This window comes from Ictalurus punctatus, chromosome 16 (assembly GCF_001660625.3).
Source record: "Ictalurus punctatus breed USDA103 chromosome 16, Coco_2.0, whole genome shotgun sequence".
NCBI classification, from domain to species: Eukaryota; Metazoa; Chordata; class Actinopteri; order Siluriformes; family Ictaluridae; genus Ictalurus; species Ictalurus punctatus.
The window spans coordinates 21425782-21453518 of NC_030431.2; the positions used below are offsets into that span (position 1 = coordinate 21425782).

The window sequence follows — 27737 nt, forward strand, 5'->3', positions numbered from 1 at the left end:
ATTACTTCAGCTCTGTTCTAAAAGCTTCAGAAGCCTGATTAAAGAGGCACAAAAAACATGTCTTGTGCTTGAAGGGAAACAACAGACTAAAGAATGCAGCTCACGCAACTAAACCCTGATTCTTACAGGATAAATGAATAAGAAGAAATAAGAAAGACAGATCTCATGTTGAAAAATGTTTATTAATCCTTTGAAATCACTGCAGTTCCAACCATTTTTCCATTTTAGTGATAAAACTTTCCTTTAGGTCTCTCGACGAGAGCCAGTGGGTACATAAATAAATGGATAAAATAAGTACTGGGGCAAAAGAGGCTTTACATTTACCCTAAATGTTATTGATTAACCAAGACATGTCTGATGACTGAAATGAGCTTTTTTTACGTTTGCACTGGAGCTACAAGGCTAATACAGCTAACAAGCAAGGAAAGCTTATAGCATCCAGTTTAGCAGCATGTCATCTGCATGAATAAATCATCATGTGACACTGTCTGGCTCAAAAAGACATAACTGTCCAACAGCACAAGGACTTCATTAATTCATCAAGTGTGATTTTAATACACAAAGTATATGATCAAAACACCATATATTAGCATCTGTCTGCTACCTGAGTCTGATACTGGTGTTGAATAATACTAAACTATGTGCTGAGGAAGAACTATCTACTATCTCTATCTATAGATAACATTGGGTCACACAGTGTCAGAAAGTCTGTTTGAGACACTGAACAATATAACACAGCAGTTTGACGACGCAAGTGTGTAATAAAAAAGTGTTCCAGTATGCAGTTTGGAGACCATAAGCTTTCTTTCTTCATTTGTTAGCTTGTTACATGTCCTGATGATTGAGGTACTTCATGTTTAGCCAAACCTTTTGTGACACATTCTAATTTAGTGAGATCAAGATGCTTGTTGATACCTTTACACACACACACACACAAAAAAGTCTTCTTTTACACCTTCTTCTTGGCAAATAAAACATTCTGATTCAGATTTGAGTCACTTGGTAATGTCTGAAGGAAGATTTCCACTGAGAAAACAGATCTCCAGAACACTACCACGAGTCATTTACTGGTGTGAAGTGTGTCATGGAATTTGGTGCTGGTGTACTGGATGTGAAATCCTTTTTTACTGATTGTATCATCTGTGTGGAATTTGATGACAATGGCATCCCCGGCTGAGTAAGTTTCATCTGGAGGCTGCAGTAACAAAAATACATATATGCACATATTATATATATATATATATATATATATATATATATATATATATATATATATATATATATATATATATATATATATATATATATATAATTTCTTCAACAGGAAGCCATCACTGATATACTTCATTGATATGCCTGAAACAGTTAGATTTTGTTTTGAGGGGGTGGGAGTATGGAGTTAGTACTTTTTAGAGGGGTTTGGGCGAGTTTTAAATGGGGACCTTTAAGAAATATGTCATATTAATTTTGAGATTTATACAACAAACACTGAGAGATTATGATGAAATAAGAGTAAGTGGTTGGATGAGGGCTCAGAGATTTAAGGGAATGTTTTTTGCAGGATTTTAAAGGGGGGCTGGAGGTTTTATGAGGATTCAAGTGGTTGTTGTTGGTGTTTTTAGTGGGATCTTTCGGAGATTGGGAGATTGAGATCTTTACAGAAGTTGAAGTTTATAAATAATTAGGGATGTTAGGGAGATGGAGGTTTTTATTGGGGAATTTATTGGGAGATTTAAGTTTTTGGAAGGACATTTGGGTGACTTTTGTCAAATCGATTGTTGAGAGAGGTTTATGGGGAGACTAATATTTTGAAGGGTATTTTGGACATGATAGAGGTTTTTTTTTTTTTTAATAGAGATGAATGTTTTTTTGAGGGATATTTGGGGAATTGTAGGAAGATGGAGATTAATAAAATCCTTACCCCGGATCCACAGTATCGCCCAAGGCGTGGTGCTTTAGTGTCAGTTCCATCAAATATCTCCATGTAATCGTACTTGCACTCTGCCTCATCCTCCAAATCGAAGATGTTAAAGATGAGCTTAACTCCGAATCCTTTCTCAGCTGCTATCACCCACTCACACTCCTCAGCTGTACTGTAGTTATTATCACCAAACTGAGCATGAGAGTACAGATCTCCAGGCTCCGCCTCAGCTTTCAGACATCCACCACATTCTGCAGGACAGAAAAGAAGAAAAAAGGACAGATTTCTACAAAATATTGCAAGATATTGTTTCCTATCAAATGTTTTCGGTTTAGAAAGGCAACAGACATGAGGTAAAGTTATTCATTTTATTATTACTACTAAGTTATAAGCTTAGCCTTAGCAAAGCAATAAAATATTTGCTTTCCTAGCAGTGGCTATAGCCTTTCTTCTGCATTACCCAATGGCATTAGCAGTGGAGACTGCAGGCACAGAAATGTACCTGCCTCAAGGAACTGTATCTACCCCATACAGTTATAGGTTATAGTCTAACTAATTTACTGTTTAACCTTGCAAATCTTGTTCAACAGATAACTTGCTGTTAGCTACCTGTTGTAAAAGATGCCTCAAAGCCTCGTTTCTGCACTGAATTATCAGAGAAAAATTGTAGAAACATCTTGTTGGTGCTGGAAATAACAGGTGGTGGTTTTTTGCTTCCACAAAAACGTCCCAAACTGGGCGATGCATCGTTGGGGCCATTATAAACATCCAGATGATCATAGGAACATTCAAGATGGCTCTCCATGTCGATCTCATTAAAGGCCTAAATGAGGGAAATTGATATATATATTTAGTGAAATGGTGCTGGGATGCTAGACTGTATTTTCAATACCTGTTTAATGTTTTATTATGATTTACTACCTACATCATCACAATACTTCCTGTTTACCTGTAGAAAAGAATGAGACACCCCATATTCAAAGATCACATGACAGAAGAGACTAAGTTTATTTTGTTCATTCTGTGGCAGAAGCCGGTTGAAGATGATGAAGGTGTATGTAAGGGCCAGGGAGTGTCAATACGCTCAGTTAAGAAAAACATCACTAGTAGATAAATGAACAGGAAACGTGGACGTACCAGTTTGATTCGGTGGCCTGGTGTAGTGGTTAGGGCCCAAGTGCACACCTTCTTATTGGGATATTTATCTGGCCAGTTGGGGCTCATAATGGATACAGGCATGCTGGTGATCACATGGTCACAACCAGCTGCATGTACCAACACAACAACAACAAAACAAAAACAATCTTTCAGCAAAACTGTCCATCTGAATGAAGGTTTAAATGGTGGATGTCGGTCCCCCAGTTTATATAATAAACAAAACCAAGAATTCTCCCCCTTGTAAAACTGTCATGCCGTTATGCAATATTATTATGCTCAGTATTCCAGTGTGTTTTTTTGTATTAAACTTTTACGTCTATATATATCTATGCATTTTTCATCATTGTTTAATGGTGCAATGCTGCAGTTATAGCCTATAGAACAATGCAAAGCGAACAGCCGATGAGATCTGTAGACTGTACACTCACTTTTAAACAGTGAACGTGCTCCAAGTTACTAACGAAACTGAATTGAATCACTTCAGTAACTGCTGAAGAAATTTGCGGGAATACAAAAGCACCATATTAATCCTAATAAAGTAATCAAGAGCATTGTGTTCTTGTACTTTCCGATTCTTATAATGTGGTATTATTCATTTTCCCCTATACTGGACTCTCTGTGTGACGTCTGACACACGAGTATGATTAATGCATTCTTGACTGCACTCCACAATCAGACCTTTTGTTACACAGAGCTATTGTAATAACTAGCATGGTCACGGTTTACTGCTAATAGCGTCTGTTTCATGACATTAATTCTCATAGTGATTGTCAGAAGGTGTTCCACTTAGAGGGATGCGTGACAAAGGCATAGCACAAAAGGGACAAAAAAATAATCTTGCGCATGAAACCATCAAGGGGATCGAGGATGACGTAGATACGTTCTTGTGCATGTCTGCGTGCATGCTGAGACGTTCAAACAAACTCGTTTAGTGGTATATAACATGAAAATTGCAATAAAAACAGCTGTCAAACAGTCGTCTTTCTCTGGAACCTTTCGACGAGTCACCACTGGTCCAATCTCACCTTTAGTGACTGCTAGGCTGTGTTCAGAGATACCCATTTCACTTTGGCTTGTAAGAAAGGAACTCCAGTATATGGCAGCATATACTCTCTCTCTCTCTCTCTCTCTCTCTCTATATATATATATATATATATATATATATATATATATATATATATATATATATATATATATATATATATATTAACATGGAGGTGTCCATGTTTTGTTTTTTGTTTTTCACTTTGTAGTGCAAATGCAGGTAGGTCAAAAATGATGTAATTTCAAGTTTCAAGAGATTTGTCTCCATCTATTGCTGATGAAGTGTCTCACCACTGGAAAGGATACGTCCTATTTTGGCTCGACAAAATTAGCAATCAATCTTCTCTAGGTTTCTCTGATGTACAGCTGTCTGCGTCCTTGCATGAGTTGTTTACGCTCTCTTGTGAAAGAGATGCAATCAATGAGGAAATCCAGAGAAGACCCTCTTCCATTGGATTTATTTTCATTGTGTTAGTTCAACCCTTCTTCACTGGGAGACATCAGACATACAGTTCAGCAACTGTAGCAGTTTAATCAGAAACTCATCAGAAAGGAAATTTCTTTCATTTAAAGGAAAACTGTTTGCACACTACTTAAGCATGCTGGACTACATGGTATTGTATGAACTTGTTGGCTGCTTTAAAGGCTGTTTTAATGAGTTGTACACTGGGTTGTACTGGAAGAAGAAATGCACACTCTTGTGTGTAGGTTCAATATGTGTGTGAGAGCGTACCTTCCTTGCAGTCATGCATATTGGTGTGTAAGATGAATCCACTGTGGCACTGACAGCTGTAACTCCCAAATGTGTTCACACACTCGTGCTGGCACCCACCATTCGCCCTGGAGCACTCATCCACATCTAGAGGGGAATAAACACATTGTTTTGTTTACTAGTATATTACATTTTATGTTCTTATATTATTTACATTTATTCATTTAGCAGACTTAGAAATGAGGAAATACAAGCAAAGCGATATATCAAGCAGAGATCAATACAAGTAGTGCTACTATGCAAGATCTTTAATTAAGTTCTAGAGAAGCAAAGTAGGCGGAGTAGAGGTATAAGTGCCAGAGTAATTTATCCATCCATCCATCTTCTATCCTCCCTTCAGGGGCACGGGGAAACCTGGAGCCTATCCCACTAAGCATCGGGCACAAGGCGGGGTACACCCTGGACAGGGTGCCAATCCATCACAGGGCACAATCACATATACACTCAAACACCCATTCATACACTACGGACACTTTGGACAAGCCAATCAGTCTACCATGCATGTCTTTGGACTGGGGGAGGAAATCGGAGTACCCGGAGGAAACCCCCGCAGCACGGGGAGAACATGCAAACTCCGCACACATAGAGCCACGGTGGGAATCGGACCCCCGACCCTGGAGGTGTGAGAGGAACGTGCTAACCACTAAGCCACCGTGCGCCCACGAGTAATTTATTTATTTATTTTATTTTTTATTTTTATTTTGTGGGGGTTGGTAGGTTAGGGGTTAGTTAAGTGCTCACAGAAGAGGTGAGTCTTTATTTGTGTTTTGAAGATAGTGACAGATTCTGCGGTCCGGATTGAGGTTGGAAGCTCATTCCACCACTGAGGGACAGTTAGTTTGAAGGTTCTGGAAAGGGACCTTGAGCCACGCTGAGTAGACACTACTAAGCTTTCTTTCCTCTTTGTTGTCTATTTGTATATCTGTCTAGCTATCCATTCATCCATCCATCTATATGTCTGTCTGTCAATAGATCTTCCAGAGAATTGTCCCCAGACAGCTAGCTAGCTCACCAGAGAAGAAAGTCGCTGTGAAACCCCTACGGGATACGGTGCTGTCGGATTTAAACTCCACATGCAGGATGTTGGAATCAGAGGTGATCGGCTCTGGAGTTGCAGCTCCGCAGAATCTCCCGTGGAGTCTGGAGTCACTGCGAACCTCCACATAATCATATTTACACACCTAAAAAAATCATCCAGAGGAAGACCAATGAAAGCCAGCTGACACATTTCACTGCAATGTTTTCTCACATCATTCATAATTCACATAATCCGATAATAAAATAATGAAAAATAAAGACGAAAAAACACACACACACACAGACATATAAATAAATTCATACATAATATATTACATTAATAATCATTAATATTATCACAGCAATTTTAATGCAGTGTTAAATGTTGCATGTGTGAACGCAGCACGTATTAATGCTTGATAAAGTTAAAATTGGTAAAGCTTTATAAACACAAACACACCCACACACACCCCCCCCCCCCCCCCCCCCCCCACACACACACACACACACACACTGACGTCGTTGCCCTCTGTGTCGAAGCTGTGGAACAGCAGTGTGATGGTGTAGTGTTCAGGAGCAATGAGCTGCCACACACAGTGTTTATTATGCGGGTATTCATGAGGCCAGCCGGGACTGAACACAGAGCCATTTAACGCAGTGAGGAAACCTCCACATGTAGCTGCTACACACACACACACACACACACACACACACACACACACACACACACAGTGAAAGAAAAATCATCAACATACAGTACAACAACATATTTTTCTTTAACCAGACTCTGTACTAAACCTATACTGTACTAAACCTGTACTAAACTCTGTACTATACCTCTTATACCTCTTAAATATACAGTACAGCAGTAGGGACGATAACATATTATTCACTTGCACTGAAATTAACACCGCAACAATTAACTTATCAGTAAAACATTGCATTTCTGGTGGCTCCAAGCACAATAAGTGTGAGGACACAATGAATTGCATGTCTTTGATGAATTTTGTGTGTGTGTGTGTGTGTGTGTGTGTGTGTGTGTGTGTGTGTGTGTGTGTGTGTGTGTGTGTGTGTTTTGTTTTGAATTAATATGTCCTCACCCTCACAGCTGCGTCGGTCCGTGGCGAGTTCGTATCCGGGGTGACACGCACACCGATAACTACCCAGCGTATTAATACACCTCTGAATACACTGACCTTTATCAGGTCTGGAACATTCATCCACCTCTACAGAGAAAATGTCAACATACATGATTAAAAACAATGTTTAATTATCCTCACAAAGTCTGCATTTGCATGAATAGCTCGAATCATTTTTCATAACAGTTGACCTTAACCCAGTTCTGGTTTAATCATTTAAATTGCTTACGATGAACTTTATTTATAATCGTGTAACTTTTCGTGTACGCCACCTTTCCCTTCCAATAAAGTATCGTTGCTTGGTTCTTAACTTATTGTCACATATATTTACATGACGTGTCTTTTTCAGTGTGGCTGTAACAATTGTTCGATGGTAAATTCGTAGTGCAACTGTACATTTTGATAAAGATTCGACTTCAAGGAAATTTGACATTTTTGATGTCCCCTATTGTTGCGTGTGCAATGATAAGTACTTTAGCAAAATACAATTTCTTTCACAAATGGGAACAATTTGGTGGATATTGGGGAAAAGGTGTAGAACAATTGCAGAAATTGTGTTTACAACAAAAAATTCTCTTATGCATGTTCATGAACATTTTGTGAGTATAGCCTAGACAGGATAGCCATGAGTATTTCTTCAAGTCTTTAGTTATGGAAGTGTACAGCTGGAGAAATTCCTTGACTGAAATTAAAGGCTTTATTAATTACTTTCAAAGCCCTGGCATTTTTTTATGAGCATCTGGAAGCAGACACATTTTTGTACTGCACACCAGGCTTTCAAAAGGTAGCAGGTCATTTAATGCCATGATCTCCACTGTAAATGCACTTCTAGTGCTTCTTTCATATGTCAGTTGAAAGCATTCTTCTTCACACATGCTAGACTTTTCTTTGTACTTCTTGTGGGGTTTCTTTTTTTTCTTCCTGCATTTTCTTTTTTTGTTACTTTGTGTTGCATACATTATATAGCCAAAAGTATTTCCCACAAAGTTGCAAGCACACACTTGTATAGGATGTCTTTGTACGCTGCAGCACTAAGATTTCCTTTCACTGGAACTAAGGGGCTCATACCTGTTCCAGTATGACAATGCCCCTGTGCACAACGCGAGCTCCATGAAGAAATGGCTGGCCCGACTTCACTAATGCACTTGTGGCTGATGGGTAATTCCCCACAGACACATTTCCAAATCTAGTGAAAAGCCTTCCCAGAAGACTTGAGGTTATTCTAATAGCAAAGTGGGGACTACATCTTGTTCAAAAAGCATATACAGTTGGGGAAATAAATATTTAACACGTCAACATTTTTTTCAGTAAATATATTTCCAATGAGGCTATTCACATGAAATTTTCACCAGACATCAGTATTAACTCAAGAAATCCACACATATAAAGAATTCACAACATTAAAGTCCATAAATGAAGTTATGTGTAATACTTATTTCCCCCACTGTATGAGTATGATGGTCAGAGGTCCATCCGATGTCCAAACTTTTGGCCATATACACCTTATACACTTCTATACAATTATACACATTGGGTGTAAGTAAGGTACTAGATAAACTGACTCAACAAACAAACAAACAAACAAACAAACAAAGATATAAATAAGCAGTGTCTGGATAGAAAGAAGTCTACTAAGAGTCAGGAGATTTTAACAATTCATAGTAGGTAGGATGAAGAATAATAATAAAAACAGTAGAAACCCTGAACTTTGGGCATTTAATAGAACCATTTTGAACTCAAATGTACCTTTAAAGAAGTTTGCAGCAAATCCACCTCTATTAACAGAACCATCTGAGACAAACTTCATCCAGAGTTGGTTGGAGCTGCTTTTGATGTCTTGGGGATTTTGGCTGCCACAGAATCGTCCAAGGAGCGGGTCACTCTCCGAGCTACCATCACGCACCTCCACATAATCGTACGCACACCTGTTATGTCTCTCCAACTGAGAAACAGAAATAAAATGACCATTTTTGGAGCGACACAAACTGGAGCACACTAGCATTTATCAAAAATATAAAATGTAACAAAAGTGTCTGAGGTTCTGTTAGTGTGCAGTCAGACTTTCACACATGACTGTACAATTTTTCTCTCAGTCAAAGAGGGACAATAGGAAAGAAATGTGGTTTTTATTTGGACTGCTGTTTCTATCTTACATCACCATGTATGGCGTCAAATGTTAGATAACTCAGAACAGTCACAGTGTGTAAAGCAGCAGTTCTTTACAGAGTTATAAATATTGTATAGGCACCTTTCTCACCTCAAATGCCTGGAAGCAAAGTGCCACGTGAAACCCTTCAGTCACTGTCACCTTCCACACACACACTTTACTGGGCTGATAGTCGTCAGGGTAGTTAGGTGACTGAATCTGTCCACTGTCAGTTTCCATTTCCCCACCACACATTGCTGCAAATAATAATAATAATAATAATAATAATAATAATATGTAAATATAATGTACTCATTGTTCCCTGTACAAATCTGTACAAACCAGAGAACAAGGGATAAATGTGTAGAATTGAAGGCTATGAGAGACACTGAATGAAAGAGAAACAGGTGAGTCTAATCAGAAGGCTGGTGAACATCAACGATTTTAACTGTTGGAAATCAGAGACATGGGCATGATAGTGAGCAAAGGATTGTGGGAACAGGATTTCCAAGAGTGTGGAACTCAAGGGACTATGGGAGGCCTAGGGTAAAGCTGTCAGTGTGATGAAGCTAGCAACCATGAAGAATTGATCCCCAGCTCTGAGAGTGTTTGTGTGGTCAATCACAGTCAACCACAATAAGGGACCATGGACATTTTGTGATAAGTAAAGGATGAAGCTTTCTTGAAACCTGCAACTGGGGACTACTTGGATAATGATAATGAGCGTTTATTTATCACATATACATATGCACAGTGAAATTCTTTTCTTTGCATATGCCAGCATGGCAGGAAGTTGGGGTCTGAGCACAGGGTCATCCATGATACAGCGCCCCTGGAGCAGAGAGGGTTAAAGGCCTTGCTCAAGGGCCCAACAGTGGCAGCTTGGCATTGCTGGGGCTTGAACCCCCAACCTTCCGATCAGTAACCCAGAGCCTTAACCGCCAAGTCGTCATGGCAAGATCCAAAGCCAGTCATAGGGGTGATGTGGAGGAATTTAAAAGTCTGTCTGCTAATTAAATACCTCTAATAGATCCTGATACTGGGCTGCAATATCTACCTGGGACTGACCAGTGGTGAATTCTACAGAAGAAGGAACTCTGGCTTCTTGGGGAGACCTAGGATAATCACATAGTGTGTCTGCTTACACTGGCAACATAAAATTCATACTTTGGAAACCTGAAAGCTAGTGATGGGTATCCAGGATAATGCCAGGATAAGGTGGATATCAGGGTTGTTGTGCCAACATGTTCCACAGCACTGGTTAAATATTGGGTAGATATTTCAAGAATGTAGCCATCCAACAAAGCCATAATAATGTCTTTAACTCTTCAGTTTTAAAGGTGGCACAGTAAATTTATGTGCTGGGAAAGAAAGTTATTTTGCTTCAAAATGGCAACTACGTCAAAGCTGTTTGAGGCAAGTGTGTGATGCTTCAGAAATGCATTTAGCTAAACTTACTTTTTAGCTACATCAACCTCGTGGCTCCAGGAATCAAACTTCAAATGTACCTTCATACATGGCCGAGAATCCTTTTCCGACCCAGTTACTGCTGCTGTGAAACTCAATCCACAAACGACTGTTGGTGGAAACGAGAGACTCTGGGACCTGATCCCCACAAAAACGGCCTGAATCCAAAAACACAGATATAAGCATTTTACAGTCCAAACCTGGAATTATTTCAAAAACTAACATCTGACTCAATATCTCTGTGAGTATCTCTGCTGGCTAATGTGCATCTCAGAAATGTCCAGAATTAGCCAGCTGCATAAGTAGTTTATCTAATGTTAATGCACTAGCTGTTCATCTGATACTAATTTGCTAGCTAAGTATGCAAGTAATCTAAAATCAGCCTGACTTCTTTTATTGTGAAATTATACACAATAGTTTCATGCTATGCAGTATCTTGAGCTGAAGGAGTGAAAACAAATGCTAATGTGACATGATCAAGTTTGATAATAGATAATCACATTTAACTTAAACTATGCCCTTGATGGCTCAGTGCCTCATCAAATTCTGTACATGTATGTTAGGGGTGTACATGTATGCTACCCAATTTGTCCCAGTTTTACAGTAATGTATGTTTGATCAATACGGATCAGCTGCAAACATTACAGTAAGGTGAAATACCTATTAAAGGAGATTTCCTCCAGTATCCATCTCGCACCTCAACATAATCATACCAGCAAAGATTACTTTGGTAGAGCTCCATGGAGGTGAAGTTAAGGATGATCTAATACAGACAGCGAGACACAACGAGGACAGAAAAAAAGAGAGCTCGATTTAGGGATTAGAGAAGGGCAGAAAGTGTCAGCCTTTTATTGAGCAGTTCTGTTGAAATCAACAACTTCCACTTACTGAATCTGTAAAAATTGCACCAGCACACAGTTTTCACAATACGAGACCATAAGTTAGAATTCACCCACATAGAGAACACGTGTTATTTCACAGTCTCTTATAGTATTGGGCTAAAAATGTATTGAGATCATTTATTACAGTCTGTCTTGACTGACTGAATGTTGGTCTCTATATAATGGCAAAGACAGCCCTGAGGGACACCTTGAATAAATCTGATTTTAAGCTGCCTTTTAAAATGATTACTTGCTGAAATGTAAAAGATGAGCTCAATAAAAGCTTGGTCCAATTCTATAAGAGACTAACAAGTGTTCTCCATGTCAGGTTATACAACCCAAATTCTGAAAAAGTTGGGACAGTATGGAAAATGCTAATAAAAACAAAGAGGAGTGATTTGTAAATGTACTTTGACTTAACAAAAACTAATAAAGACAATGTATTTGATGTTTTTACCTAATCAACTGTATAGTTTTTTGAAGATAAACGTTTATTTTGAAATTGATGCATGCAGCACGTTCCAAAAAAGTTGGGACAGGGGCAATTTAGGACTAATAGCGAAGTTGAAATAAGAAGGTGATGTGAAACAGGTGAGGCAATCGTCTAATCATAATCAATGAGCCTCCAAAAATCGCCTAGTCGTTCAAGAGCGAGGATGGGTCGAGGCTCACCAATCCGCCAACGGATGCGTCAGCGAATAATCCAACACTTTAAGAAGAACATTCCACAAAGACAAATCTGTAGGATTTTGGGCATTTCACCTTCTACAGTGCACGATATAATTAAAAGATGCAAGGAATCTGGTCAAATCTCGGTGCGTAAAGGGCAAGGCCAAAAACCACTTCTGAATGCTCTCCGATCCCTCAGATGTCAATGTCTTAAAAACAGTAATGAGTCTGTAATGGATATCCGGACAAGGGGAATACTTTGGTAAACCTTTGTCATTCAACCCCATCCGTCGCTGCATCCACAGATGCAAGATAAGGCTTTAATGTGCACAGCAGAAGCCACACATCAACACTGTCCAGAAGCGCCGCCGACTTCTCTGGAAATAAATTTAATTCACAAAGTAAAACATCAATGTTTGTCTTAATAATGTGTTTTCAATATAGTATAGAGTGAATAGAATTTTCAAATGACTATTTTGGGGTTTTTTGGTTTTTTTTGTTTGTTTTTTTTGCATTTTTCATACTGTCCCAACTTTTTCGGAATTGGGGTTGTATGATAATGATTGTGTACCAATAGACCTTATTACATTCTGCTTATGTCATTAATCAGCATTATCCAGACTCGTGCATGTTTATTAAAAAGAACAAAAATTCAAAGTGAGCTTGTGCTGATTTGAGCTGATTTGTTTACATGAGTGCATGATTTGTTTACTTTACGCATTTCGCCACTGTCTTATTTGTACCATCTTCTTTTTAGTGGCTTTTTGGACAAGTATCATATCGGCAGTGACACGCTGAGATTTTACTGCAAATTATTACAACAAAAAAATATTTGTTATTGACTTCATTGGTCGCAATGTTACTCACCCACTGGAAAACACGTTACATTACGTATCCTAAGACCCAAAAATGATTGTATAATGTTTGATTTTACGATGAGTAACAGCAAAATCAGGCTGAAAATTGTACAGTATAAACCTGGATTAACATGAGGATTTGTGATGTTAATTATAATGGAATGTTGCACCTGACACTTGTGTCTGTGTGGTTTACCTTTTCTCCAGGTGTAACAGAGATGCTCCACACACAATGTGTGTAAGCGGCATAGCCATTAGGGAATCCAGGAGAAGAGAAATTTCCAGCGCTATCCTGCAGACTCTCGCCACACTCTGCTCACAAAACATAATGTCATATGTCACAGGAAATGAAGTCCATCACTTTTCATCCGTTCCCAGGGCATAGACTTTTAAGGTGTTATATAGCTGAGGGGAAAAAATATTGAAAAAAAAAAAGGAGATGAGTAATTCAAGTTGCTCGGGTAATATTTTCATATAGTGTCCCAGATAATAATATGTTCAAACTCTCATGAAAATCACCTAATGGTTTTACAACCAACCAAACTGACAGGAAGTGGTGCAGGTCTCTCCAAGAGTTTGCCAAGACATCAACAATGATTATTATCTGGTGACAGCGACCATCATAGGAAACTCCTTGACTGCTAAGCTGAAATGCTCCAACACCAACAAAGAGATTACTTTGGAACTGAGATATCATTTCAGTGTCCTGGCTGACACAGCTGATGAGAACCCAGACATCATGACCAAATGGGACTCCATCAAGAACATCTATGATGAAATGACCATTAAAGACTTAAACTACCGAAAGAACAAGAAAAAGGAGTGTTTAATACCTACCACTAAAAGGCAAGACGATGAGCAATCAGACCAAGGCTCTGGGAGTATGTCCAAAAAGTCTATAAAAAAGAGTGCCAGAACTGACAGAAGATCTTTTCTAGAGGAGTTAGACAGAAAACCAAAATATGCCACCGCAAGAGGTGAAATGAGTGTTGTGTACAAGTAACTCTGTGGCAGGAACACCAGTCCCTCTGCCCACTGTCAAAGGTAAGAATAGCAAAACCTTCACAACAGAATACAAGCAGGTAGAAATATGGGTACAGCATTTTTGTGAAGTTCTCAATCACCTTGCTAACCCTCCATCATTATATTGACGACATACTGACACTCCCCCAACTGAAGGAGAAGTCAGGTATGTCGTTGAAGCCATGAAGAGTGCGAAGCCTGTTGGCTTTGATTCCATTTACGCCAAGCTGTTGAAAGCTGACCTTACAACTTCAACAAATGTGTCCACAGAACTGTTCAGGTCCATGTAGGAAAAGGTACAATTCCACAAGACTGGGTAAAAGAACTGACTGTCAAACTCCCACAGAAAGGCAACCTCCAGAATTGTGAAATCTGGTGAGGCATTACATTGCTTTCTACACCATCAAAGGTCTTCTGCAGAGTCCTTATTGGCCCAGTGGACACCAAATGCAGCCACTGACACCAAGCTGATGCAAGAGCAAACAGAATTCAGCAAAAGAAGAGGATATAGGTATAGATGAGATTTTTTCCCCTGAGAAACATCATTTAGCAGTGTCTGGAATGGAGTACCCCACTTTACATAAATTTCATCGACATCCAGAAGGCTTTTGATAGCCTACATCGTGACACCCTATGGAAGAATTTAAAATCATATGGAGTTCCAAAGTTGCTCACACTGACTGGGAAGTTGTACCACCTATTCCAATGCAATGTCATCATTGAAACCTCGCAAAATGGTTCCCAGGGGAGTCAGGTGTGCAACAGGGGTGTATTAGTTCTCCCATCTTCTTCTTGGTTATTATCAACTGGATCATGTGAAAGACTACATCAGATAAACCTAGAAATATGAAGTGAACTAACTTTTCCCAGTTAGAAGATCTAGACTTTGTTAACTCTCCTGCTGTTCTCTCCTCAAATAATGACCACCTAGAGGAAAAACACACAGTGTGTATCAATTCCACACCAGAAGCACCGATCACAGTTAATGGTGACCCCCTCAATTATTTGAGTTCACCTCTCCACACCATCCACAATGGATGCCTCAGGAACATCTGCTACATCTTCTGACCAGAAAAGATCTCGAACAAGGAGCTCTATAAACAGACCAACCGTCACAGTGTGGTGTTAGATATCAAATATAGATGCTTCCATTGGCTTGGGGACATACTCAGAACGGGCCGAGACTGTATCCAAAAAGTAGCCCTCGGATGGACAGTGAAGTTAAAACAGATGGGTCTTACCTAGAGTGTGGAACAACATTAAGATTAAGTACGTAAATATGAATGTATAGTCATAGATCATAAAACTTTATTAAGGATCAAGGTGTAGACAGCTATCACAAGATATATGGATCGTTCAGAGTCCAGATTAGAAGGCTTACACAAATGTATGTTGAATTGGTTGAATTGCTACAAAGACAAGGAACACAAATATCCAACGGCTACCATTAGTAAGTTGTCAGTTAAGTAAGTTCTACTTACTTAATAGATAAGTTGTCACATAAACAGCATATGCAGGGTTTGCACGCAACTCTTACAATTCTTTATCATTTTGGTTTCGATATGAAAAACAACCCCAGTTCCAAAAAAGTTGGGACGCTGTGTAAAATGTAAATAAATGTTGCCCCGTCCCAACTTTTTTGAGACGTGTTGCGGCCATCACATTCAAAATTACCTTGTTTTTTCCCTCAGTTTAAACATTTGATATGTTTTCTATGTTCTTTGTGAATAACATATGGGTTTATGAGATTTGCGAATCATTGCGTTCTGTTTTTATTTACATTTTATTTACATTTTACACAGCTTCCCAACTTTTTTTGGAATTGGGGTTGCAATTAAATAATTGTTTAGCCCAGGGTCCATGTCTATGGCTCTCCCAAGTGAGAATTGGTGGGTGAAATTGTCTACTGTGATGTTCATCTACCCATAAACCGTAAACAAAGGGTGATAAACGCTGCTGTTTATTTGTTCTTTTTGATAGCGCTAACAGAATGTTGAGACGTTCCCTTAAATATGATATTATTGTTGTTCCTGCAGCTCTCAGCCAATCAGTACAGAGTTGGAACTAATCAGAACTGGGACCATTTATTCCCGGTAGAATAACAACGCGCTTACTAGGACACTTGTAGAGCTTCCGTGCTTGAGTGATGTCCCCTTTGCTCAGTCTCATCCTCTGACCAATAGGGGGTCTGATTCCATTCACATCATACCGAGGCAGAATCGTATCAAGGAGGGTGCTTCTGTAATACATGTGTAGGGTTGATTTAAAAATATATATATATTTTCAACAGATCATTTTGACTGTACAATGGTATATGGGAAATATTATCTATATCTATTTAATAACTATCATTTATGTAACATAATTTCTTGACTGGAGCACGACACATGGTGACTCTGATTTGTAGAAGTTTCCTAGTTCTCTTTTAGGCTTTTATTTTATATATTACATACATTTAATTATATTACATATATTCCATAATACATTATATACAGCTCTTTTAAAAGAATTTATTTACATTTGTTTATTACTTTACCCTGTTTCTCTCTCTCTCACTCTCTGTCTTTCACAGTGTCTCTCCACCTCCCTTTCTCTCCCTGCCTCACCCTTTCCTTCCATCCCTCTCTTTCTCTCTTTGGAGGTGATGGAGATGTTGTGATTGCTGTTTGTGGCTCGATTCTGCAGAGTTCTGTGTTCATTAATATAGAAATATATATTTATATAACTATGAATAACCCCCGAGGAGATGCTGCTGGATGTTGTTTTCATTTATTTAGGTCGGCTCTCAGTATGAAACAGCTTTGTACCTCTATAATCCGTTTACTCCTCCATGTGCTTACCCGGGGCGCTAATAACTACAGAGCGCTTAATCTGTTTGGCTGAATAGATTTGTGTCTGAATATTACATTATAATGAATTTATTATTATTAATCCAAATGAATTCGCAGAGGGTCTATGTTGTATTAATGTCTCCAAAGAGTCAGCTGTTTTGGGGAACATTGAGAGCCAGCTTATATTCATATATACATGTAATACTCTTCTAGTTTTCACTTTTGACAAAAAAAATTAATGTAGGCACTGCTGTTACTCTTGCAGTGTAACTTAATCAAAAAATATTTTTCTCAGCACCTGAGCTGTTCTTTAGAGTAAATAATTATATGTGTGTTTTGCTCTTAACTATGTGTATGAGGCAGCAGGATTTCATGAATCAGCTTCAAGCATAGTTAGGCAAAGAAAAACAATCACTGGTCAAATTATCCCAAATTTTGTCTGGTTAAAAAAAAAAGTGAGCTCAGACAAATAATCAGACTCACTGAAAAGAAACCAAATTCACATCACTATTGTATAAATATGTGTAAAGACCTGATCTTATAGCCTAACTCACAGGGATTTAAAAAATAAAAAATAAAAAAATTCTCCTTTACTTTTAATTAAAGAATCATTAGAGGAATTTTTGGATTAGGATAATAGTTTCCATCTGTTACACTGTTTGTTTGTTTATTTGTTTATTTATTACATTTATGTGTTGTGTCTATCACAAGCCTGGCTGTGAATGAGCTCTCTCTCTCTCTCTCTCTCTCTCTCTCTCTCTCTCTCTCTCTCTCTCTTTCCGTGTGTTTTATCATGATGCATAAATAAAGAAAAGAATACATTTAGCGGACTGCTATAAGGTTATCTCACCTGGAGAACGTGTTTGTGGAGTAGTGCATGATGCTGTCAAAATCGTACATCTCTCCTAATGAGTTCACCTCATCCGGATCCATCTTTAGGAAATTATACTCCTGGCCTACACACATTACCGAGTGAAAGCCAACACAGCTGATGTGTATCTATTCAATTCAGTTCAATTTCATTTAGATGCAATTCAGTTTCATATTTGTCTAGACATTTTCCAGAAATACTTAACAGAAATACAGATGTAGCTTTATATTTAGATCCAAATGAGAAAGCCAGAGGTGCCAGTGGCAAGGAAAACTCTCTGACATGACCTAAGATGAGGAAGAAACCTTGAGAGGAACTAGACTCAAAAGGGAACCCATCCTCTTCTGAGTAGCACTGGACTATAGCGTGACTATAGATTACTATAGAAGTTTGTTCAGTATGAGTATTTTTCGTCTTTATGATTACAACAACAGTTCTTAGATTCAAACATCTCATTGTATAAAGGTACCTTATTTATACTTAATATACCGTATCTTATTTTATCTCATCTTGTCATATCTTATGAAATCTATAGTATCCATGCTACAGTACAGCTGTGTCACAGACAGAGTTCTTACCTGGCTGTATGTTCTCTTTAATAATACTGACATGTGTGTCTCGGTCGGGTCGTGTGTGTTCATGCCAGAAGCCAATCACGTGACCCAGCTCGTGAACCACAATGCCAAATTTATCGCAGTTCTTGCCAATGGAGATAGCCTGGGGTCCATCACCCCTCCGACCCACATAAGAACAACATCTAAAAACAAACAAGCAAACAAAAACATTGCCTCTGAAATACACATAGTGCGTCTGCGGTCCTGAAATAAAACCTGGGGTGTGGTTCAGAAGGTAGCAAGAGGATAGCTGGGTTCTAAGGGTAGTTAAAAGGAGCATTACACATACTATTCAATGGAGACCATCCAATTTTTATATTCGCCACATAAAAATATGATAATATGGTCAAGAATGGAAAAAACAAACCTTAGTATCTGTTCTTACCCACATGGCCGGTATGTGAAGATGATGTAGCTCTCCTCAGCCGTTCTTTCTACAAAGGTTACACAGACGTGTCTCTCCCAGTGCCTCATGGCCTGTTTAAAGATTACTCTCTGACTGCCTGAGAAGAGGAATTTCAAACCAAAACCGTTTCATGCCAAGATATTTCATTTGCATCGATGTAGCATTTTTATCTCATCATCACCTTTTATCTCATCAGCCTGAGATGCTTTGTTTATAAGACCATCTGATATCTATTGTACACTTTTCTGGCCACAAGCTTCAGGAGCTTGGAGATTGCAATCAGATCGGAATCTACGCACTCTGCACATGGAAATGGTACGTCTGAACACTCTTTAAAACGACTTTTAAACATTGTGACATAATAAGCTTTATGGATGATCACTGCAATGAAAAATGTAAACAAAAAAACAAAAAAGTCATTAAAGGGTTTTTGTCGTGAGTAAACCAGATGATCTGATGTGTTTGCTGCAGGAAAAAGATGTCCATCTGCTTGTCTTAGGTGAAAGTCATAGTGATAGACCATAGAAGGCAGTAGGCAGACCATATTTACCTCCATGGCAAAGCTAGTTTTGGCTTGCAAGCATATCTTGGGAGAGTAACTGACGTTAGCTTGTCCTTGTATTGTCTAATGTATCATTAGCTAGGGTACCTTATATGTTCTGGGCCTGAAAATAAGTCTTTGATAAACCGTTATTTATGATTGTTGCTAAGTTACATTCTAACATACTTACACAGTTTAATATGTGCAGGTGACCGCTACTTTTGGTAGATTTGCCAGCCAATATATAAGAAATTTTTTCTGTGGCCACGGTATAATCGAAATCTAAAATGACATTAAAGTCAAATGCAAAAGCTGCCATCTGATGCTGCAGAATTACTACTAGCTCCAGATATAGATATCGTAATTATTGCAAACAAACAGATGGCACAGTTCATAAATCATATCCAGATGTTTTTTCAGTTTGTAGTGGATGTGTGATCAGTGTTTATCCTGTTAATGCATCCAGATGGTCATTACAGATGGCTGTTTTGAGCACTCAGGCTCTGTCCTTGCTTTTTAGGAAACTGTCATTTAGTTTATATATTGTCAGGCATGTGTGGGTGTAGATGGCGCGAATGTGTATATTAACTTTGATATTGCACATGCAGGCCAGCTAAAAGGACGAAGATGGCAGGCCATTTGAAATCGCTCCAATAGGAAGTACAGCCAAATGTGGTCGAGCGTCTATAATGGCTTTAGAAATTGCATTCAAATGTTCATTATTTAAAATATATTTAGCTTGATATTATGTTACTTAGTTGAGTTGGATGCATGTAAATTGAAATTTTTAACTCATTGCATAGTTCACTAAACCATTTGAGTCCAATTGGAAAGTATTACATATAGGAACACCCCTTTTTCCCTTGCATATTAAATAAGTAAATTAAGGCTCCTGAGTGGGACAATAGAAAAGTGTTTGCCTTATCGTTGTTAGATCATGACGATAAAAATCCTGACAGCATTCCAGTTCATCCCAAAGGTGTTCAATGGGGTGGAGGTCAGGGCTCTGTGCAGGCCACTTAAGTTCTTCCACCTTAACCAACTTTGATAAACCATGTCTTCATGGAGCTCACTTTGTGCACAGGGGCATTGTCATGCTAGGACATGTTTGGACCTCTTGGTTCCAGTGAAGGGAAATTGTAATGCTACAGCAATGCTACAAACACATTGTATACAATTGTGTGCTTCAGACTTTGTTTGGCGAACAGTTTGGGGAAGAACTACATAGAGGTGTGATGGTCAGATGTATGTATTTGTTTGGCCATACAGTGTAGTTATAAAAATAAAAAAAAAATAAAAATGGGAGAAAATTGTGTAAAGGTTAAAAAATTTTTAAATTATCTTATCTAAAACTTTTAGGAAACACGAGTGTTCATAAGCATATTTTACAAGGCTAAAATGGAAAATTTCCATGTGGACTTTTTGAAATTTTCTTCTGATAATAGTCTGATACATATAATATGCAAATAGTGCACTATGGCTACAAGGAGAAGCCATCTGTGATTAACAACACTACTTTCTATTTACATGCACTACATGGGATGTGAAGGCAGTGCACTAATAGAAAGCCATTTATGCCTAGTGGTGTCATTTCCTTGGCTAAAAACTTAATTCAATCTTAAGGATAATTTCCAACCATCTAAATTCAAGTGGATTAGTAAACAGATCAACATCACTGTAGAGATTTGCATCACTCTTATTGGGGGCAGTGGTGGCTTGGCGGTTAAGACTCTGGGTTACTGATAGGAAGGTCAGGGGTTCAAGCCCCAGCATTGCCAGGCTCTGCCTTACTGATGGTTGGAAGGTCGTGGGTTCAAGCACTGCCAAGCACTCCCAAGCTGCCACTGTTGAGCCCTTGAGCAAGGCCCTTAACCCTCTCTGCTTCAGGGGCGCTGTATCATCTCTGACCCCAGCCTTCTGACATGCTGGGGTATGTGAAGAAAAGAATTTCACTGTGTAATGTATATCCGATCAATAAGGACAAGAGAAATGAAAGAGCTCATATATAGAGTCAAGATCCTCTTTTCTCATGTGAGCTCCATTACCTCATAAACATATCAACGTCATGGTGACATCACTGCTGTAATGGAGCAACATGAAATCGTGCTCTTAGGTGTGTGTCATTACAAGGAGGTCTCACCGCTGAAATTGGCGCTGATGATGTAAGGAATGACTCCATCAGGCCAAATTCTCTCAGTCTTCGCAGTCGCAGCTCTCTTCCTACGAGAAATGCTCAGTCGACTCCTATTGGATGCGGCATCCGTTTCTCCATTTCTGTTGGCTGATAGAATGGAAAGAAAAGGAAGGAAGAACACACTGCACTGTTTTTGGACAATGAGAGCATAAATGCTGGTTAGTCAATCACAACATACTGTAGTCTACACACACACACACACACACACACACACCTGTGATAGTGTTATTAGACTGTGAGGTGGTGTGTTGAAGGTCCTTCCCGGTCCGTTCTCGTCTGAAGAAGCGCAAGTCATCCTTGTCCAGAGCGATGTCTCCTACAAATGCCACTGAAACACAACCACAGCACCAGCTAATGTTAGAAACAAGCTAACACTATCACCAAGCACTATCTTCTCACTTAAAAATCCATTCATTTTGCTTGTAAGTGGATTTTTTAAATAACTGATAGCATTTAAAATACTTAAAGGACAATCTTGTGGCCTTTTCAGTCAGATCCTTAATGTTTGGTCGTGACGAAGTGATCCGTGTGAAGCTAATGCCTTTTGACATTAACTGTAGCTTCCATATTGTAAAGTAATTAGAAATATAGACTTCTGAGTTTGGTCATTTGCTTTTATTAGCTAAGCTACCTAATAATAATAGTGCAGTGGATAGCAAACTTTTTTTTTGAATGTCAAAACAAAACCAAGCATCAATCTAGTTCAAAAGGCAGGAAGCAAACATTGTTTCTTTTATCCTGGTGTTTGCTGACCAGAATACATTTAGTGTGCATAACAGCCCTCACCTCTGCCCCCTTTTATTTCTCTCTGACGCGGTCTCTTTGTAGTCCTCTGTTTTTCTTACAGCCTCTATCTGAATCTGTGTTTCTGTCTCTTTTCCTCCATCTCAATCTGAAGCTCTGTTTCTTTTCATCTTTATATCTATCTCTTTCTGTCTCTCGTTACCTCGGTCTCTCTCACTTTAGATCAGCGCACACTTAATAATAACGTGCTTGATAATAATAGTGTTATCAGTGGGACCATACCGAGGTCCGGTTGTTTCTGACAGCTTTACATGAGTTATTAAGCAGTACAAAACAAATCCATAAAAATCAGTTTATAAAATCTGCTTCTAAATAAATCTATAAACCAATTTCTTCATCAATCAGAATCAATATACTGTATATATCAGTATAAAGCAGTTTATACAGATGTTCGGTGTAATTCAGATGTTCCCATATTCCTGTGTTTAATTAAAGCACTGAAATTTGAAATTTGAAACCCTGCTGCTAAGGGATTTAGAAAACCCAGCACATGTTCTACTCTAACTGTGAGAGTAAAGCAGGAGGGCTGCACACTTTCTAATCTCTAGATGTTTTAAGAGATTACATTTTTTCCCCCAGCTATGTTCAAATCCTTCAGCTCCGAGGCAATGAAACATGTTCTTTATGTTTAAACACTGGTGAAGTAAGTGAATCAGCTGGGAAACAACACAAACACAAACACAAACATGCCCATGAGGAATGAAATGTATAACTGAATAACTACGGCACTGTCGCATGTAGCGGTTTAAAATGTCCTATATGAACTATACCAACACAGCTACTTAAATCATGGGTACGTTTTTCAGCATGACCTGCTGACAAATCCAGCTTGGTCTGACTGGATACCAGCTGCCAAAACACAGCCCGAACTGGTCAAACTGGTAGACCGTCTACGTCAACTCATCTCAATTTAATTCAGCTTTATTTGCATAGCGCTTTTTACAATGGACATTGTCTCAAAGCAGCTTTACAGAAACATATAAACACGGGATATAGATTTTAAATGTGTGAATTTATCCGTATCGAGTAAGCCGGTGGTGGCGGTGGCGAGGAAAAACTCCCTAAGATGTTAAGAGGAAGAAATCTTAAGAGGAACCAGACTCAGAAGGGAACCCGTCCTCATCTGGCTAACAACTGGTAAGTTATTTTCCAGCTTCCTTATTACTCAGTCAATAATGTTTGAGATTTCCTAACTGCTGTACTGTTGTTTTATTTTCTGAAACGTTCTACTACACGCGGGAATGTAGATACAGAGTCTTCATAAATTACACAATGTGGATAAATGTATGTTCTCAGGGGGAAAAAAAGACATTTATCCACATTATGTTATTAATGAATAACATAATATCTACACAACACGATAACGTAATATCGACACTCCTTATCTACATTCCTGTACTGTACTGGTTTTATTGCTGCTTCTAGGAAGGAAGTTGCAAACCAGGTTTTGTTGTACTTGTGCAATGACAATAAATTAGAAACGATCTTTCAGAAACCGTTTTCTTTCAACCAGGCAACAATGGTCAGTGTTTTGGCAGCAAGACTGAGATGAATCTTTCAGCACCATGAGAGGTTTGTTTTTTTTTCTTGTACAAGAGCTACAATCGGCTGTACATTTGGGAAACAAAAAGACTTGCTAATAGTTTCGTTACGTTTTCTACCATAAGAACTTCTCTTTTAGAGTTGGCGCAGCACTTCAGCATGAATGGATATAACAATAAAGACATACCGGATATTGGTAACATTGCTAGGTGTTCCTATGGAAACAGTGACTACGTTTACATGGACAGCAATAATCTAATTATTGACTTTCTTCCGAATAAGACAATAGTGTGATTAAGGTGTGTACATGTCCGTAACTCATGTCCATAATGCGACTAAAATAGGAATACGCCACACGTCTTAATTCGATTTGTGTTTACTTCGAGTATGACTTTAGTCGGATTAAGGTCATCAATAATCGCTGTTTACATGCTAGTTTCTTAATCAGATTATTGTTTAATAGGGTTAATATTGGATTATTGTTGTCCATGTAAACGTACTGAATGAAGCGATGTGTTCGCCTTGAAGATTTCATATGAACAGCTCACTCTGTTGGTATTCACCATTTCGAAAGTTGAGGGTTGAAGGCTGTGGTGCAACGTTGATGTTGTTCAAAATGTCATTATCTTTCTAGCCCAAGGCCAAATATATCCGAATCTGAAAACATAGCTTGTTAGTAATAATGGACTCTGAACATGCCGTGTGCCTAAAGACCGTACACACTCCCTGAAGATGAGCTTTAATGGGCATGATTATGTCCCTTATCTGTGCTGAACAGAAGATTTTTTTCAGACATTTTGATACATGGTGAAAATGGAGTGTAAAATTGGCAACAGTTCTCTGTTCAGGCATCAGTTCAGTAATAACACAGTGTAGGCAAAATCATATTCACATGCAGATGCAGACAGATACGTGTGTGTTTTTCCTGTAAATGGAGGTTTGTGATTGCTCAGTGGATTAGCATGGCTTAACGCAGCATGGTAAATTCCATGCTTAATTTATTAGATGTGTGAATAAAGGCCTAGGCAGAGTGTGTGTGTGTGTGTACTGTATGTGTGTGTGTGGTATTCACAATCAAAACCGAGTTGTTTAGTGTCTAAGCTGCGTTTGGGTTTTTGAAATCATTAGAAGTTGAATCATTTTCTATAGCAGGATTTCCATCACAGGGTTATATTAACGTGCTTGTTCTAATAGGGCATCGTTTCTATAGTAACAGAGGACATTTGCAGTGCATGCTCCACATGCATGTAATATAAGGCTAATAATAAAAAGGGATTTCAAAAGTGGAAGAATTATGTATAATTACGGATATGGAGAAGTTTTCTATTCATGTTTAGTATGTAATATTTATTTATTATCTTTTCCAGCACAGGGACGTCTTCAGGACTGAGCTTTGTGACCGAAAACGACTTTGTCTATTGTTGAGGCTATAATTTAGCAATTAAAGGCAAAGAGACACTGGACACGCGACCAAACTGTAAGAAATATCAACATTTCTCTAAGATTATATTCTCTTTCGAGTCTGAGGCACGAGTGGGCAAGCAATCATGCGATCTGGAGAAAATGACTTGTCACTAATAACAAGTGCTGGGCACACTGTGTGTATAAACATTCACTCTATACACTCCACGAAGATGAGCTTCGAAGGACATGAGCTTCAAAGCTCTTCAAAGCTTCATGAATTGTAGCCTTCATTTGTACTGAAATAAAACACATGATCATTTATTTGATTCGGAACTACAGAGAAACTGAAGCTTCTATGTTTTACTGCACCTACACATGGCTAATTTCAGCCAGATTACTAGTCAGCCTGAATGACATTAATATTAACATTGCTTCTCCAGGAGTATCTACAGTACCAGAGGGTCGGTCAACAAAATATTATGTATAAATGATGCATAATTCTAGATATTTACAACATGAAAACTGACACGTACACAGTCAGGTCCATAAATACTGTAAGTCTATGACAGTATACAAGAGTTGAACTGTGTAGAAATTACTGCACTTCTAATTTGGGACCTAATGTAATTGGACAAACTAACATAATCATAAATCAAATTGTCATGTTTAATGTTTGGTTGTAAATCCAGTTTAGTTAAGGGCTCTTTCAAGAATTCATGAAAGCTTTTCCTTGCTTGGTAAAAAAGCTTGATAAAAAGTTTCTCTGCGCTCTCATCCTCTCAATATTCTTTTTGCTCATGATTTGTTTCATATTGTCTCATGATATTAATCTCCTTAATTACTGCAACAGTCGCTTGATATACAAGGCACATGCGTTGGCTGTGGCTCTCGATGAAAACAGTATTCTTGTTTTCAGCTCTTTTGGGCAGTGGTGGCTCAGTAGTTAAAGGGTTACTGATCAAAAGGTCAGACGTTCAAGCCCCAGCACTGCCAAGCTACCACTGTTGGGCCCTGGGGCAAGGCCCTTAACCCTGAGTTGAATAAATGAGATAAATATAAGTCGCTCTTGATAAGGGTGTCTGCCAAATGCTGTAAATGTAATGTAAATGTTTTGCGATCTCCTCGTCTCACTGTTAACTTTTTTGTCTGTGGTCAGGACTAAATATCATTCAGTAAATTCATTTGCAGATGTAGTCAGAGAAGAAAAAGCTCCTAGAATTTAGCTAACTGTGTTAATATAGTCTGCTGCCACCGTCAGGTAAAAGGAAATATTGCAGCGTGTTGGCTGGCGAGTCACCTGTCAAATATTCTATAAAAAGAAGCCACAGGCACATCTGCTGGTGGGCCACATTAGGACTTGAACTTTATTTGTTAATAAATCTGCGCTGTGTGCTGTGCAACTGGCCGTATCTCACCACTCTGGCATGGATTATATGGATTATATTCTGGGAAGAAATATAATCAAGTTTGCATTTGGCAGATTAAATTTAAATTAAGTTCTCCTATTATAGGGACGTCCTCTTACAGAGAAGTCTGCCTTTCATCCTTCCTTCTTCCTCTTCTTCCCCTCAATTATTCTGTCTTTCTTCCTTCTCTCTCTCTCTCTCTCTCTCTCTCTCTCTCTCTCTCTCTCTCTCTCTCTCTCTCTCTCTCTCATTGTCCCTTTCAGAGTAAAACCAGCACAAGAATCTCAGGAGTCAAGTGTTCATTAGTCAGTCCCTTCTGTTAAGAACGTTTACAAAGGCAACATCAAGTGTTGATCCCCCCCCCCCCCCCAAACACTTCAGTTTGGAATAAAGATTTATTTATTTTGTTTTAATGATTTTATAACTGGATACATTTTAGGATTTTCTTCTGCCAACAAATCTGAACCAATGGCCATGAATAAACAAAAATATTAACGGTTGTTACTGTTTCTAAAGATAACAAGTTGGGAGACAAAAACAGGCTATTATATATGGAGCTCAATGGGGGAAAAAAAAGTTGTTGTTGTTGTTTTTGTTGTTGTTTTATTTCAGCCACCTAATTATTCGCATCTAAGCCCTACACCGAAAAGGATTTCAGAATAATATAAATGAGTAGCATTTGCATAAGAAACACTTCATCTGTGAAGTAGAAACACCATTTGAAACATATGCATATAAATATGAAAATGTATGATTTATTTACCTGCCTTGCACGGATCCCTGTAGTTGACTGCATCAGTTTCTGGATGATATTTAACTTCCAAATCTAAGCCAATGGCCAGCAATAAACAAGAATGCAGGAGCAAAAATGTCCACTGGGACTTCATGATGAGTTTTGACCGCATGTGCAAAGCAATAGATTAGAACACAGGCTTAGCTCTCTTCTGGGTCTTTATTCTGGACCAGTGAGTCGCTAAAACACACCCGGGCAGCGAGCCATAGTCAGAGATTGCAGGCTTTCCAGTCTCAT

General features: G+C 38.6%; 1 protein-coding gene and 1 long non-coding RNA gene across 2 annotated transcripts; one reads left to right on the plus strand and one right to left on the minus strand.

Annotated features, from left to right (window-relative positions):
• Positions 1–118: 118 nt before the first annotated feature.
• Positions 119–27737, minus strand: bmp1b (bone morphogenetic protein 1b). Its single transcript, XM_047160888.2, has 20 exons — positions 27471–27737; positions 21766–21879; positions 21498–21638; positions 18796–18913; positions 18375–18553; positions 17776–17881; positions 16209–16333; positions 13268–13383; positions 11325–11427; positions 10706–10822; positions 9309–9454; positions 8798–8993; positions 7013–7138; positions 6431–6594; positions 5908–6076; positions 4857–4982; positions 3059–3186; positions 2531–2744; positions 1922–2172; positions 119–1195 (listed from the first exon to the last, which is right to left on the minus strand). Exons 1-20 carry the CDS (start codon positions 27610–27612, stop codon positions 1061–1063), a joined length of 2916 nt encoding a protein of 971 aa, XP_047016844.1. The 5' UTR covers positions 27613–27737; the 3' UTR covers positions 119–1060.
• LOC128635242 (uncharacterized) lies at positions 23256–26078 on the plus strand. Its single transcript, XR_008398166.1, has 3 exons — positions 23256–23492; positions 23869–23927; positions 25265–26078. It is a non-coding gene; the product is annotated as an uncharacterized LOC128635242 (long non-coding RNA).

What these genes read in the sequence shown, in the direction of transcription:
- bmp1b (XM_047160888.2), bottom strand. Translation starts at nt 27,612, where the DNA reads ATGCGGTCAAAACTCATCATGAAGTCCCAGTGGACATTTTTGCTCCTG. An exon ending in TAAAGAGAACATACAGCCAG is followed by an intron (nt 17,882 to 18,374) that starts GTAAGAACTCTG and finishes TAATGTGTGTAG; the next exon opens with GCCAGGAGTATAATTTCCTA. An exon ending in GGCGATACTGTGGATCCGGG is followed by an intron (nt 1,196 to 1,921) that starts GTAAGGATTTTA and finishes TTGTTACTGCAG; the next exon opens with CCTCCAGATGAAACTTACTC.